The sequence below is a fragment of the Oncorhynchus masou genome, chromosome 24 (assembly GCF_036934945.1).
Source record: "Oncorhynchus masou masou isolate Uvic2021 chromosome 24, UVic_Omas_1.1, whole genome shotgun sequence".
In the NCBI taxonomy this organism is placed as follows: Eukaryota; Metazoa; Chordata; class Actinopteri; order Salmoniformes; family Salmonidae; genus Oncorhynchus; species Oncorhynchus masou.
In genome coordinates this window covers 14,323,071-14,340,570 of record NC_088235.1, presented here as the reverse complement: position 1 = coordinate 14,340,570, position 17,500 = coordinate 14,323,071, and the positions used below count along the sequence as shown (strand labels likewise).

Sequence of the window (17,500 nt, the reverse complement as noted above, 5' to 3'; positions counted from 1 at the left end):
CGGGATCACCTCCACTAACAATGCATGCACTCACTGGACGTCCCTTTACATATGCTAATATAGAGTGGAGGGTACCAGGAAGGTGAGTCGTCCCACGTTGGACCAGGGGAAATCATAGAGAAGCTGGCGGATGTTGTCTGCCTCCTGGGGAAATGACACACATTACAAAGACAAAAGACATTGGTTACACTTCCATTGAAGGGTTTATTAGAAGCTTATATGGACGGTGAATCATTAGTTCATATGTAGTAAATCATTCATAAACAGTTTTAAAGTATGAACCATACTCATTGGGTCAAAGTCATATTTTTGGTGTTTTGCCAAATAGTGAGCTTCTGTGGTGTCAAAGGGCTGGTCTTTGTGAGCATTTTGAGAGATTCATACTTTATTCACAAGTCCAGCTTGTATCATGTAATTCAGTTTTAAAGAAAACATTACAGGTTTGGCTTGACAGGAAGATATACAATCCAACATGTGTTTCTCTCATTTTTCAGTGGGCCATCTGGACCTTGCTTCGACCAAGAGGCCTGATAGGTCCTCACAGTCTCTCATCTCGCACCACGGTCTACTGGGTATGTAATCACCTCAACCCCCATAAATCACTACAAACCCCAGACCCCTAACTGAGAGAAAGAGAGAAAGAGAGAAAGAGAGAAAGAGAGAGAGAGAGAGAGAGTGTGTGTGTAATCCTCCCAGATGGCCTCTGACGGACAAATCAAAGGCTGAGGTGGGATGGCCCCCAGACCATGGTGTTGTCCTAAATGGCACCCTATTCCCTACATAATGCACTACTACTGGTGTTTCTGGTTAACCTACACATTCCTCACATGGTTGATGTAGAGGGCATAGTAGGAGGAGGAGGGTGGATGATTTGAGAGGAGGCAGGTTCACTCTGACGCACACATTGACATCCGTAGACAGATGGGACACACTTCCTCAAACACAGCAACATTTACACACACATTGACAGATGGGACACATATCCTCAAACACAGCAGCATTAACCCCCCCCCCCCCCCCCCCCACACACACACACACACACACACACTGACAGATGGGACACATTACCTCAAACACAGCAGCATTAACCCCCCACACACACCTGATAAAGCTGCATTCCTCTGAGGGTCAGCCCCAGCAGAGCTGTGCCTCTCTCTTCTTTCTTGTCCTGAGAGACAGAAGGATTGAAGAAGGAGAATGAAGGATGAGGTGTCAGTAAAGCATCTGAGCCCCCCAAGATAACAAGATAACAGGCCATCCTACAGCCATGTATCCCCATCCTACAGCCATGTATCCCCATCCCACAGCCATACAACCCCATCCTACAGCCATGTATCCCCATCCCACAGCCATACAACCCCATCCTATAGCCACGTATCCCCATCCCACGCATCCCCGTAACACAGCCACGCATCCCCGTCCCACAGCCACGCATCCCCGTCCCACAGCCACGTATCCCCATGCCACGTATCCCCGTCCCACAGCCACGCATCCCCGTCCCACAGCCACGCATCCCCATCCCACAGCCACGCATACCCCTCCCACAGCCATGTATCACCATCCCACAGCCACACAACCCCATCCCACAGTCACGTATCCCCATCCCACAGCCAAGTATCCCCATCCCACAGCCATGTATCCCCATCCCACAGACATGTGTCCCCATCCCACAGCCACGTGTCCCCATCCCACAGCCACGTGTCCCCATCCCACCCCATCCTATAGCCACGTATCCCCATCCCACGTATCCCCGTCCCACAGCCACGTATCCCCGTCCCACAGACACGCATCCCCGTCCCACAGACACGCATCCCGTCCCACAGCCACGCATCCCCGTCCCACAGACACGCATCCCCGTCCCACAGACACGCATCCCCGTCCCACAGACACGCATCCCCGTCCCACAGACACGCATCCCCGTCCCACAGCCACGCATCCCCGTCCCACAGCCACGCATCCCGTCCCACAGCCACGCATCCCCGTCCCACAGCCACGCATCCCCGTCCCACAGCCACGCATCCCCGTCCCACAGCCACGCATCCCCGTCCCACAGCCACGCATCCCCGTCCCACAGCCACGCATCCCCATCCCACCCCATCCTATAGCCACGTATCCCCATCCCACGTATCCCCGTCCCACAGCCACGCATCCCCGTCCCACAGCCACGCATCCCCGTCCCACCCCATCCTATAGCCACGTATCCCCATCCCCGCATCCCCGTCCCACGCATCCCCGTCCCACGCATCCCCGTCCCACGCATCCCCGTCCCACAGCCACGCATCCCCGTCCCACAGCCACGCATCCCCGTCCCACAGCCACGCATCCCCGTCCCACAGCCACGCATCCCCGTCCCACAGCCACGCATCCCCGTCCCACAGCCACGCATCCCCGTCCCACAGCCACGCATCCCCGTCCCACAGCCACGCATCCCCATGCCACGTATCCCCGTCCCACAGCCACGCATCCCCGTCCCACAGCCACACGCATCCCCACGCATCCCCACGTATCCCCAACCCACAGCCATGTATCCCCAACCCAAAGCCATGTATCCCCAACCCACAGCCATGTATCCCCATCCCACAGCCTAACCCCTCCACTGGGAACATTTGATGAATCCCAAATGTCACCCTACTCCCTATTTAGTGCCCTCCTTTTGATCAGGCCCCATACAGCTCTGGTCTAAAGTAGTGGACTATACAGGGAATAGGGTAACATTTGAGAGGCAGACATTGGGCTGGACTTGGAAAAGGCAGATGCAAATGGATGTATCAGCCTATTTTACCTAACACACTCATACCCGCCAAATAGGCCAACTGGATACATTCATTTAAGAGTAACAATTCAAATATCTCTGTTTAGACGTCTGTCTGCAGTGGCTCTGTGCCATACATGTTGAAACTCTATGTGAAACTATTTCAGTGATTGTTTGTGTATGTGTAGTGTGTTACGCTTCGGGCTATTGGCTAATTTTGAAAACACACGATAACCTTTCCTTGCTTCAGCCTAATAGATGTGGGCTGTAGACTAGGATTATCCAGTACAGCAAGAAGAGGATATTACCTCCCTCCTGAGTCTGGTTCGTCTCTAGGCATCTTCCTTTTTGGGAAATGTTCCTAGCCACTGAGCTCCTGTCTCTGTTTGGTCTTTGGGGTCTTAAGACAATGATGAATGATTGCTTCACTCTGCTATGAGATCTCTGACTGACCTTCTGTAGCCTGTAGAAGGTGACGGGGACGTCCTCGAGACGACAGGCCTCTTTGATGAAGTGGAGTATCGCATCACGTGGCGTCATGCCCCATAGCTCCTTGTGTACCTTGGGACCGTGACAGAGCAGGTAGTCCACCCCACGCTTCGCCACAATCTGAAGATGGAGAGAGAAAACAACACACATTGGTTCAATATTACTGTAGAACAGCGGTCGACAACCTGTTCTATCGTGAGAGCTACTTTAAAAAAAATAAAAGCATTGTAAGCTACTCTTTTTTTCTAGCTTTCAAATCGGCACATTCTTCTCCTCTCCTCTACCCTGCAACTCTTCCCAGGGTCCGTGATGTGCAAGAGATGTGTTTTCTGCCAATATACCTAGTAAAATAATGGTTCATAAAATTATATTTAGTATTTTCTAGAATTTGGTTCTCTCCCGTTTTAGAAGAAAGTTCTTTGTTTCTGGCCATTTTGAGCCTGTAATCGAACCCAAAAAATGCTGATGCTCCAGATACTCAACTAGCCTAAAGAAGGACAGTTTTCTTGCTTCTTTAAATCAACACAACAGTTTTCAGCTGTGCTAACATAATTACAAAAGGGTTTTCTAATGATCAATTAGCCTTTTAAAATGATAAACTTGGATTAGCTAACACAACGTGCCATTGGAACACAGGAGTGATGGTTGCTGAGAATGGGCCTCAGTCTGTACATAGTCGTACAATGTACAGCCCCAATAGTCATTTACAACATTAACAATGTCTACACTGTATTTCTGATCAATTTGATGTTATTTTAAATGAACATTTTTTTTGTGCTTTTCTTTCAAAAACAAGGACATTTCTAAGTGACCCCAAACTTTTGAACGGTAGTGTAGATCTGTCAGGTAAACCAACAAGACCGTGATTATTAGCATCTCTTACTTGCTACATACTGAGTTTTCACCAAACAGACAGATGGGGGCAATATTGCTGGAAATGAATTGGCAGATATTGTGTTACGTTTGGCTTTTCAAACCAATAGTATCTAACCAGGTATGGGATCATGTCAAAGTGGCTTTGAATGGATAGTAGCCAGGAGCTTCATGTTTACGACAGTTTGCATGGAACACGTGACAAAATACATTACTTTCAGAATTGATTGGCGAGCTACTCACAGGTGGGCTGCACGCTACTGGCAGCTTGCCATCAGCGGTGGAGAAAGTACCCAATTGTCCTACTTGAGTAAAAGTAAAGATACTTTTACTTGAGTAATTTTCTATTAGTGTGAGTCACCAAGTAAAATACTACTTGAGTAAAAGTCTTTGGTTTTAAAAAGAATTAAATATGAAAAGTAAATTATACGAATCATTTCAAATTCCTTATATTAAGCAAATGAGAGCGAGAGCGAGAGAACATCGCTGTAGAAGCATTTACTGAGAATGGCAGTGGACACATATAAGAAACTGTACGGTATCTCATCACAGACTTCCCCAGGCCCCACACACTCTCACACTTACCCAGGGAGGGAAGTACTCTTTGGGTTGGAAGTAGCGGGTGCCTCCCTGGTTCTTCCCAGGCAGGGGATGGTCCTCCAGGTCAGCTTGAAGAGCATACCCAGCCAGCTGGAAGTACACCTGGAAAATAGGATTTCATTGTGTTATTGTGTATTTTTTAATGTTGGTGATTGTCATACGATGAAGAAATCTAAAATAAAATGTTTGAAAGAAAGAACACAAGTACACCTCCTCCTGCTGACGACACTCAGAACGCAACACCCTCTCCCTCAGGTCAGAGAAGTACAGACGCCTCGCCTTCCGCTCACTGGGGGAGAGTTAGAGAGGCAGGGTCACTAGATGTAATAACAGCGGAGTTGGACGAGGTAAAGGGAGTTCATGAGATACAGAGCTGGGTATATTAAATCCACATTTTGGGAGGGAGACCGAGTGCATTGTTATTCGGTTCCAGCAATGGGTCTGAAGTATGATGGTATGTTTAGAGTATTAGGAAATAAGCATGTTGTTTGGAGCCTCACCAGATGAGCCTGCCGTTCTCCACATAGTACTGCACCTTGAGGCAGAGTACCAGGGGGAGGGATCTCTTCTGTAACCCCTGAGGAAACAACACAACCATGGTGAAACATCCCACCCCACAACCATGGTGAAACACCACATAACCATGGTGAAACATCCCACCCCACAACCATGGTGAAACACCACATAACCATGGTGAAACATCCCACCCCACAACCATGGTGAAACATCCCACATCCATGGTGAAACACCACATAACCATGGTGAAACATCCCACATCCATGGTGAAACACCACACAACCATGGTGAAACACCCCACCCCACAACCATGGTGAAACACCACATAACCATGGTGAAACACCACATAACCATGGTGAAACATCCCACATCCATGGTGAAACATCCCACATCCATGGTGAAACACCCCACATCCATGGTGAAACACCCCACATCCATGGTGAAACACCCCACATCCATGGTGAAACACCCCACCCCACAACCATGGTGAAACATCCCACAACCATGGTGAAACACCCCACCCCACAACCATGGTGAAACACCCCACCCCACAACCATGGTGAAACACCCCACCCCACAACCATGGTGAAACACCCCACCCCACAACCATGGTGAAACACCCCAACCCACAACCATGGTGAAACACCCCACCCCACAACCATGGTGAAACACCCCACCCCACAACCATGGTGAAACACCCCACCCCACAACCATGGTGAAACATCCCACCCCACAACCATGGTGAAACATCCCACCACCATGGTGAAACATCCCACCACCATGGTGAAACATCCCACCCCACAACCATGGTGAAACATCCCACCACCATGGTGAAACATCCCACCACCATGGTGAAACATCCCACCACCATGGTGAAACATCCCACCACCATGGTGAAACATCCCACCACCATGGTGAAACATCCCACCCCACAACCATGGTGAAACATCCCACCCCACAACCATGGTGAAACATCCCACCCCACAACCATGGTGAAACATCCCACCCCACAACCATGGTGAAACATCCCACCCCACAACCATGGTGAAACATCCCACCCCACAACCATGGTGAAACATCCCACCCCACAACCATGGTGAAACATCCCACCCCACAACCATGGTGAAACATCCCACCCCACAACCATGGTGAAACATCCCACCCCACAACCACGGTGAAACACCCCAACCCACAACCATGGTGAAACATCCCACCCCACAACCACGGTGAAACACCACACCCCAACCCACAACCATGGTGAAACACCACAACCATGGTGAAACACCACAACCATGGTGAAACAACACAGTGATGCAAGTGCTGGACATCTTTATAATAGAAGTCGGGACACAACACAACCATGGGTGAACGAATGGGCCTGGTAACACAATGTAAAGGCATAGCAGGAACTAGGGCCTCGTAACACAATGTAAAGGCATAGCAGGAACTAGGGCCTCGTAACACAATGTAAAGGCATAGCAGGAACTAGGGCCTCGTAACACAATGTAAAGGCATAGCAGGAACTATGTCATGTTAAGAACAATACACAGCCAGACACTATGTAGGGCAGTGGGCTGCAGTGAGCTGGTTGGTTAACGAGGGAGGTGTGTGTTCTGAGACACCAATAAAACCATCCATGTTAGAATACATCACTAAGTAAATTATTGGAGGACTCTTACCTTCCCTGAATCTTGCTTCCATTCCTTAGGGAAATACTTGGTCAGCTTATCTTCCATGTCCAGAAAGATGTGCTCATTGTCTGAGGTAAAACAGGAAACAGGACACTCAGTCAAACAAAAGAATAATTAACTCATGCGTAAAACTGCCTAACAATGACATTAATTCAAGTAAATAAAGAAAGAAAGAGAGTAAAGAAAGAACAAAACACTTGTTTTTCCATTGGTGTGGTCAATGCAACCAGCAGACAAACAAAACAGCTGTTGTGTTGACAGCTATGCTAATACACCTGTTGACAGCTATGCTAATACGCCTGTTGACAGCTATGCTAATGCTAATATGCCTGTTTGCTTATAGGCTCTGCTAGCATACCGGCTCAGGAAGAAAGTAACACTATTGACTGTTGGCTCGCGAGGCCTGCAGAGTAAACCGAGTAAAATGTCCTTCTTATGAATGTGTTATGTATGCTTGGGAATGTGTTATGAAGTACTTATTTACGTACCCTTCAAATGGAGTGTTAAAAATGAATCATCTTGTATGTTTAATCCTCATTCTAATAGCTCTTTGTTCTTAAGGAAGACAAACAAAACAAAATAATTAAGTTTATCTCCTATCATCACAAATGATCTCAATGTGTTTTCTTTCAACAGTTGGGCTGATAAGATGGTTGCAGCTGTGAGGAAAGTGATGGGGGGTGGGGGGGTTATATCATCCTGTCTCTAGTACACCCCTACTCCAACCAACATGTTCCACTGGGGTTACATCATCCTGTCTCTAGTACACCCCTACTCCAACCAACATGTTCCACTGGGGTTATAACATCCTGTCTCTAGTACACCCCTACTCCAACCTAACATGTTCCACTGGGGTGATATCATCCTGTCTCTGTACACCCCTACTCCAACCAACATGTTCCACTGGGGTTAATCATAGTACACCCCTACTCCAACCTAACATGTTCCACTGGGGTTATATCATACTGTCTCTAGTACACCCCTACTCCAACCAACATGTTCCACTGGGGTTATATCATCCTGTCTCTAGTACACCCCTGCTCCAACCTAACATGTTCCACTGGGGTTACATCATCCTGTCTCTAGTACACCCCTACTCCAACCTAACATGTTCCACTGGGGTTATATCATCCTGTCTCTAGTACACCCCTACTCCAACCAACATGTTCCACTGGGGTTATATCATACTGTCTCTAGTACACCCCTACTCCAACCAACATGTTCCACTGGGGTTATATCATCCTGTCTCTAGTACACCCCTACTCCAACCAACATGTTCCACTGGGGTTATATCATCCTGTCTCTAGTACACCCCTGCTCCAACCTAACATGTTCCACTGGGGTTACATCATCCTGTCTCTAGTACACCCCTACTCCAACCTAACATGTTCCACTGGGGTTATATCATCCTGTCTCTAGTACACCCCTACTCCAACCAACATGTTCCACTGGGGTTATATCATACTGTCTCTAGTACACCCCTACTCCAACCAACATGTTCCACTGGGGTTATATCATCCTGTCTCTAGTACACCCCTACTCCAACCAACATGTTCCACTGGGGTTATATCATCCTGTCTCTAGTACACCCCTGCTCCAACCAACATGTTCCACTGGGGTTATATCATCCTGTCTCTAGTACACCCCTACTCCAACCAACATGTTCCACTGGGGTTATATCATCCTGTCTCTAGTACACCCCTACTCCAACCAACATGTTCCACTGGGGTTATATCATCCTGTCTCTAGTACACCCCTACTCCAACCAACATGTTCCACTGGGGTTATATCATCCTGTCTCTAGTACACCCCTACTCCAACCAACATGTTCCACTGGGGTTATATCATCCTGTCTCTAGTACACCCCTACTCCAACCTAACATGTTCCACTGGGGTTATATCATCCTGTCTCTAGTACACCCCTACTCCAACCTAACATGTTCCACTGGGGTTATAACATCCTGTCTCTAGTACACCCCTACTCCAAGCTAACATGTTCCATTACATCCATCTTATTCACTTCTGTCTTCACCTCATCCATAATGCCTATATTTTTTTAGACGGTAAGCATTTCATTTCGGGCTCATCTCTTTCTGACCTCACCACATTCAGGCCACATGAGTCACTCACTCCTCCATCCATCCATCTCTCTTTTCATTAAAATCACCATCTCGTTCTCTGACTCACCATCTCAATCACCATCTCATTCTCTGAGTTTTTCACCTTTGCTCTCCTCCCTTTCACTGGTTTTGTTTTAACGAGACTCCCTGGCCAGTCACCACTCCTCCCCCCTACCTCTTCTTCTTCACCAGCCCTTATCCTCCCTTTATCTCCATCTATCCCTCCCTCCATCTATCCCTTCATCCCTCTCTCCAGTGAAGAGGTGGAATGCAGGGCCACATTCCTGGCTTAATGAAGTTAATATTGTTGGAATCGCAGGCAGACCCAGACCAGAGAGGTGGAAGGCCCCCACACACCACCGCATGCACTCACACAAAAACAAAAGAGCTCTTTTTCAAGAGGTGAGCCACACAAGATTACCAAGACATTTCAACAAGGCAGAACAAAGAGAGAAAGACAGAAAACAGGAAGGAGAGTGAGAAAGAAAGAGACTGACAAAACATTTGAATTGAACTTGTCCATAGGTCAAAGAAGATTAGATGTCTCAGCAATGCAGAAACACACAACAACATTCCCTTCTGATCGCATTCTGCCGTTACCCCGTTTCTGGCAACTAACCCAGTTGTTCAGTTCTATTATGTAAACAGACTGCTAGTAGAAGGACTCAAGGACTGGGGTGTTTGTGACTGTGTTGTCTGTGGTGTGTACTACAGTGTGTGTGTAATGTGTGTGTACTACAGTGTGTGTGTGTGTGTACTACAGTGTAGTGTGTGTGTGTACTACAGTGTGTGTATGGGTGTACTACAGTGTAGTGTGTGTATGGATGTACTACAGTATAGTGTGTGTGTGTGTACTACAGTGTGTGTGTGTGTGTGTGTGTGTACTACAGCGTGCGTGTGTGTGTGTACTACAGCGTGTGTGTGTGTACTAGTGTGCGTGTGTGTACTAGTGTGCGTGTGTGTGTACTACAGTGTGCGTGTGTGTGTACTACAGTGTGCGTGTGTGTGTGTGTACTACAGTGTGTGTGTGTGTACACTACAGTGTGTGTACTACAGTGTGCGTGTGTGTACTACAGTGTAGTGTGTGTGTGTACTACAGTGTGTGTATGGGTGTACTACAGTGTGTGTGTGTATGGATGTACTACAGTGTGTGTGTGTGTACTACAGTGTGTGTGTGTGTGTGTACTACAGTGTGCGTGTGTGTGTACTACAGCGTGTGTGTGTGTACTAGTGTGCGTGTGTGTACTAGTGTGCGTGTGTGTGTACTACAGTGTGCGTGTGTGTGTGTGTACTACAGTGTGTGTGTGTACACTACAGTGTGTGTACTACAGTGTGCGTGTGTGTACTACAGTGTGCGTGTGTGTGTACTACAGTGTGCGTGTGTGTGTACTACAGTGTGTGTGTGTGTACTACAGTGTGCGTGTGTGTGTACTACAGTGTGTGTGTGTGTACTACAGTGTGTGTGTGTGTGTGTGTAAGTGTACTACATTGTGCGTGTGTGTGTGTACTACAGTGTGTGTATGTGTGTACTACAGTGTGTGTATGCGTGTACTACAGTGTGTGTATGCGTGTACTACAGTGTGTGTATGCGTGTAAGTGTACTACAGTGTGTGTGTGTACTACAGTGTGTGTGTGTGTGTGTGTGTGCGCGTGTACTACAGTGTGCGTGTGTGCGTGTAAGTGTACTACAGTGTGCGTGTGTACTACAGTGTGCGTGTGTACTACAGTGTGTGTGTGTACTACAGTGTGCGTGTGTACTACAGTGTGTGTATGTACTACAGTGTGCATGTGTGTGTATGTACATACTGGATTATGAATACAGTGAGCATTACATCAGCTCGTTGAAGTCTACTGTAACTATGTAATCAGATATAATATAGGGTAGGGGGCGGTTGGGCAGGGTAAGGGGCATTTGGGCAGGGTAAGGGGCATTTGGGCAGGGGGCGGTTGGGCAGGGTAAGGGGCGGTTGGGCAGGGTAAGTGGCGCTTGGACATGGTAAGGGGTGTGTGGTTGGGCAGGGTAGGTCTCAGAGGCCTGGGTCCACATTCATAAAGTGTCTCAGGAGGAGTGCTGATCTAGGATCAGGTTCCCACCCGTCCATATAATCTAATTTACAATGATGTAGAATGTAAACTGATCTCAGAACATCACTCCTACTATAAGACACTTTATGAATAGGTGTCCTGGGTTAGGGCTGGTTTTGGCCTGTGTAGAAGCTACAACTTACCCTTCACCACTGTCAGGCCAAAGAAGTGCAGCTCTTTGATTCCAAGGAGCTCAGACACCTGATTGAACACATCCTGCCCTGTGGACTTGACCTGAGAGAGAGAGAGAGGAGAGACAAGACCGCTATAAACAGGATGACTGCTATAAACAGGATGACTAACAGGCTGACTGCTAACAGGCTGACTGCTATAAACAGGGTGACTAACAGGCTGACTGCTATAAACAGGGTGACTAACAGGCTGACTGCTAACAGGCTGACTGCTATAAACAGGGTGACTAACAGGCTGACTGCTATAAACAGGATGACTAACAGGCTGAGTGCTAACAGGCTGACTGCTATAAACAGGGTGACTAACAGGCTGACTGCTAACAGGCTGACTGCTATAAACAGGGTGACTAACAGGCTGACTGCTAACAGGCTGACTGCTATAAACAGGGTGACTAACAGGCTGACTGCTAACAGGCTGACTGCTATAAACAGGATGACTAACAGGCTGACTGCTAACAGGCTGACTGCTATAAACAGGGTGACTAACAGGCTGACTGCTATAAACAGGGTGACTAACAGGCTGACTGCTATAATCAGGATGACTAACAGGCTGACTGCTAACAGGCTGACTGCTATAAACAGGGTGACTAACAGGCTGACTGCTATAAACAGGGTGACTAACAGGCTGACTGCTATAAACAGGGTGACTAACAGGCTGACTGCTATAAACAGGGTGACTAACAGGCTGACTGCTAACAGGCTGACTGCTATAAACAGGGTGACTAACAGGCTGACTGCTATAAACAGGGTGACTGTAACAGGCTGACTGCTATAAACAGGGTGACTAACAGGCTGACTGCTATAAACAGGGTGACTAACAGGCTGACTGATATAAACAGGATGACTAACAGGCTGACTGCTATAAACAGGATGACTAACAGGCTGACTGCTATAAACAGGATGACTAACAGGCTGACTGCTATAAACAGGGTGACTAACAGGCTGACTGCTATAAACAGGGTGACTAACAGGCTGACTGCTATAAACAGGGTGACTGTAACAGGCTGACTGCTATAAACAGGGTGACTAACAGGCTGACTGCTATAAACAGGATGACTAACAGGCTGACTGCTATAAACAGGATGACTAACAGGCTGACTGCTATAAACAGGGTGACTGTAACAGGCTGACTGCTATAAACAGGATGACTAACAGGCTGACTGCTATAAACAGGATGACTAACAGGCTGACTGCTATAAACAGGATGACTAACAGGCTGACTGCTATAAACAGGATGACTAACAGGCTGACTGCTATAAACAGGGTGACTAACAGGCTGACTGCTATAAACAGGGTGACTAACAGGCTGACTGCTATAAACAGGATGACTAACAGGCTGACTGCTAACAGGCTGACTGCTATAAACAGGGTGACTAACAGGCTGACTGCTATAAACAGGGTGACTAACAGGCTGACTGCTATAAACAGGATGACTAACAGGCTGACTGCTATAAACAGGATGACTAACAGGCTGACTGCTAACAGGCTGACTGCTATAAACAGGGTGACTAACAGGCTGACTGCTATAAACAGGATGACTGCTATAAACAGGATGACTAACAGGCTGACTGCTATAAACAGGGTGACTAACAGGCTGACTGCTATAAACAGGGTGACTAACAGGCTGACTGCTAACAGGCTGACTGCTATAAACAGGGTGACTAACAGGCTGACTGCTAACAGGCTGACTGCTATAAACAGGGTGACTGTACAGGCTGACTGCTATAAACAGGGTGACTGTAACAGGCTGACTGCTATAAACAGGATGACTAACAGGCTGACTGCTATAAACAGGATGACTAACAGGCTGACTGCTATAAACAGGATGACTAACAGGCTGACTGCTATAAACAGGATGACTAACAGGCTGACTGCTATAAACAGGGTGACTAACAGGCTGACTGCTATAAACAGGATAACTAACAGGATGACTGCTATAAACAGGCTGACTAACAGGCTGAGTGCTATAAACAGGGTGACTGTAACAGGCTGACTGCTATAAACAGGGTGACTAACAGGCTGACTGCTATAAACAGGGTGACTAACAGGCTGACTGCTATAAACAGGATGACTAACAGGCTGACTGCTATAAACAGGATGACTAACAGGCTGACTGCTATAAACAGGGTGACTAACAGGCTGACTGCTATAAACAGGGTGACTAACAGGCTGACTGCTAACAGGCTGACTGCTATAAACAGGATGACTAACAGGCTGACTGCTATAAACAGGATGACTAACAGGCTGACTGCTATAAACAGGGTGACTAACAGGCTGACTGCTAACAGGCTGACTGCTATAAACAGGGTGACTAACAGGCTGACTGCTATAAACAGGGTGACTAACAGGCTGAATGCTATAAACAGGGTGACTAACAGGCTGAATGCTATTAACAGGGTGACTAACAGGCTGACTGCTATTAACAGGGTGACTAACAGGCTGACTGCTATAAACAGGATAACTAACAGGCTGACTGCTATAAACAGGCTGACTGCTATAAACAGGGTGACTGTAACAGGCTGACTGCTATAAACAGGGTGACTAACAGGCTGACTGCTATAAACAGGGTGACTAACAGGCTGACTGCTATAAACAGGATGACTAACAGGCTGACTGCTATAAACAGGATGACTAACAGGCTGACTGCTATAAACAGGGTGACTAACAGGCTGACTGCTATAAACAGGATGACTAACAGGCTGACTGCTAACAGGCTGACTAACAGGCTGACTGCTAACAGGCTGACTGCTATACACAGGGTGACTAACAGGCTGACTGCTATAAACAGGGTGACTGTAACAGGCTGACTGCTATAAACAGGATGACTAACAGGCTGACTGCTATAAACAGGGTGACTAACAGGCTGACTGCTATAAACAGGGTGACTAACAGGCTGACTGCTATAAACAGGATGACTAACAGGCTGACTGCTATAAACAGGATGACTAACAGGCTGACTGCTATAAACAGGATGACTAACAGGCTGACTGCTATAAACAGGATGACTAACAGGCTGACTGCTATAAACAGGATGACTAACAGGCTGACTGCTATAAACAGGATGACTAACAGGCTGACTGCTATAAACAGGGTGACTGTAACAGGCTGACTGCTATAAACAGGATGACTGTAACAGGCTGACTGCTATAAACAGGGTGACTGTAACAGGCTGACTGCTATAAACAGGATGACTGTAACAGGCTGACTGCTATAAACAGGGTGACTGTAACAGGCTGACTGCTATAAACAGAGTGACTAACAGGCTGACTGCTATAAACAGGGTGACTAACAGGCTGACTGCTATAAACAGGGTGACTGTAACAGGCTGACTGCTATAAACAGGATGACTGTAACAGGCTGACTGCTATAAACAGGGTGACTGTAACAGGCTGACTGCTATAAACAGGGTGACTAACAGGCTGACTGCTATAAACAGGATGACTAACAGGCTGACTGCTATAAACAGGATGACTAACAGGCTGACTGCTATAAACAGGGTGACTAACAGGCTGACTGCTATTAACAGGGTGACTAACAGGCTGACTGCTATAAACAGGATAACTAACAGGATGACTGCTATAAACAGGCTGACTAACAGGCTGACTGCTATAAACAGGGTGACTGTAACAGGCTGACTGCTATAAACAGGGTGACTAACAGGCTGACTGCTATAAACAGGGTGACTAACAGGCTGACTGCTATAAACAGGATGACTAACAGGCTGACTGCTATAAACAGGATGACTAACAGGCTGACTGCTATAAACAGGATGACTAACAGGCTGACTGCTATAAACAGGGTGACTAACAGGCTGACTGCTATAAACAGGATGACTAACAGGCTGACTGCTATAAACAGGATGACTAACAGGCTGACTGCTATAAACAGGGTGACTAACAGGCTGACTGCTATAAACAGGATGACTGCTATAAACAGGATGACTGCTATAAACAGGGTGACTAACAGGCTGACTGCTAACAGGCTGACTAACAGGCTGACTGCTATAAACAGGGTGACTAACAGGCTGACTGCTATAAACAGGATGACTAACAGGCTGACTGCTAACAGGCTGACTGCTATAAACAGGGTGACTAACAGGCTGACTGCTATAAACAGGGTGACTGTAACAGGCTGACTGCTATAAACAGGATGACTGCTATAAACAGGATAACTAACAGGCTGACTGCTATAAACAGGGTGACTGTAACAGGCTGACTGCTATAAACAGGGTGACTAACAGGCTGACTGCTATAAACAGGATGACTGCTATAAACAGGATGACTGCTATAAACAGGGTGACTAACAGGCTGACTGCTAACAGGCTGACTGCTATAAACAGGGTGACTAACAGGCTGACTGCTATAAACAGGGTGACTAACAGGCTGACTGCTATAAACAGGATGACTAACAGGCTGACTGCTAACAGGCTGACTGCTATAAACAGGGTGACTAACAGGCTGACTGCTATAAACAGGGTGACTAACAGGCTGACTGCTATAAACAGGGTGACTAACAGGCTGACTGCTATAAACAGGATGACTAACAGGCTGACTGCTATAAACAGGATGACTAACAGGCTGACTGCTATAAACAGGGTGACTAACAGGCTGACTGCTATAAACAGGGTGACTAACAGGCTGACTGCTATAAACAGGATGACTAACAGGCTGACTGCTATAAACAGGATGACTAACAGGCTGACTGCTATAAACAGGCTGACTAACAGGCTGACTGCTATAAACAGGGTGACTGTAACAGGCTGACTGCTATAAACAGGGTGACTAACAGGCTGACTGCTATAAACAGGGTGACTAACAGGCTGACTGCTATAAACAGGATGACTAACAGGCTGACTGCTATAAACAGGATGACTAACAGGCTGACTGCTATAAACAGGGTGACTAACAGGCTGACTGCTATAAACAGGATGACTAACAGGCTGACTGCTATAAACAGGATGACTAACAGGCTGACTGCTATAAACAGGATGACTAACAGGCTGACTGCTATAAACAGGATGACTAACAGGCTGACTGCTATAAACAGGGTGACTAACAGGCTGACTGCTATAAACAGGGTGACTAACAGGCTGACTGCTATAAACAGGGTGACTAACAGGCTGAATGCTATAAACAGGGTGACTAACAGGCTGACTGCTATAAACAGGGTGACTAACAGGCTGACTGCTATAAACAGGATGACTAACAGGCTGACTGCTATAAACAGGATGACTAACAGGCTGACTGCTAACAGGCTTGCTAACAGGCTGACTGCTAACAGGCTGACTGCTAACAGGCTTGCTAACAGGCTGACTGCTAACAGGCTGACTGCTAACAGGCTGACTGCTAACAGGCTGACTGCTAACAGGCTGACTGCTAACAGGCTGACTGCTATACACAGGGTGACTAACAGGCTGACTGCTATACACAGGGTGACTAACAGGCTGACTGCTATAAACAGGGTGACTAACAGGCTGACTGCTATAAACAGGGTGACTAACAGGCTGAATGCTATAAACAGGGTGACTAACAGGCTGACTGCTATAAACAGGGTGACTAACAGGCTGACTGCTATAAACAGGATGACTAACAGGCTGACTGCTATAAACAGGATGACTAACAGGCTGACTGCTAACAGGCTGACTAACAGGCTGACTGCTAACAGGCTGACTGCTAACAGGCTGACTGCTAACAGGCTGACTGCTAACAGGCTGACTGCTAACAGGCTGACTGCTAACAGGCTGACTGCTATACACAGGGTGACTAACAGGCTGACTGCTATAAACAGGGTGACTGTAACAGGCTGACTGCTATAAACAGGGTGACTAACAGGCTGACTGCTATAAACAGGATGACTAACAGGCTGACTGCTATAAACAGGGTGACTAACAGGCTGACTGCTATAAACAGGGTGACTAACAGGCTGACTGCTATAAACAGGGTGACTGTAACAGGCTGACTGCTATAAACAGGGTGACTAACAGGCTGACTGCTATAAACAGGGTGACTGTAACAGGCTGACTGCTATAAACAGGGTGACTAACAGGCTGACTGCTATAAACAGGGTGACTAACAGGCTGACTGCTATAAACAGAGTGACTAACAGGCTGACTGCTATAAACAGGATGACTAACAGGCTGACTGCTATAAACAGGGTGACTAACAGGCTGACTGCTATAAACAG

At 47.2% G+C, this 17,500-nt stretch overlaps 1 protein-coding gene across 1 annotated transcript in view; it reads right to left on the bottom strand.

The window, feature by feature from the left end:
* LOC135513403 (FERM domain-containing protein 6-like) overlaps positions 1 to 17,500 on the bottom strand; it is a 42,296-nt gene that overhangs the window by 7,183 nt on the left and 17,613 nt on the right. The window contains exons 3-10 of the mRNA XM_064936328.1: positions 11,270 to 11,391; positions 6,910 to 6,989; positions 5,215 to 5,291; positions 4,925 to 5,003; positions 4,700 to 4,816; positions 3,206 to 3,361; positions 1,103 to 1,168; positions 76 to 144 (exon numbers count right to left, since the gene is read on the bottom strand). Coding sequence (XP_064792400.1) covers positions 76 to 144; positions 1,103 to 1,168; positions 3,206 to 3,361; positions 4,700 to 4,816; positions 4,925 to 5,003; positions 5,215 to 5,291; positions 6,910 to 6,989; positions 11,270 to 11,391 — 766 coding nt within the window. The remainder of the gene's footprint in view (positions 1 to 75; positions 145 to 1,102; positions 1,169 to 3,205; positions 3,362 to 4,699; positions 4,817 to 4,924; positions 5,004 to 5,214; positions 5,292 to 6,909; positions 6,990 to 11,269; positions 11,392 to 17,500) is intronic.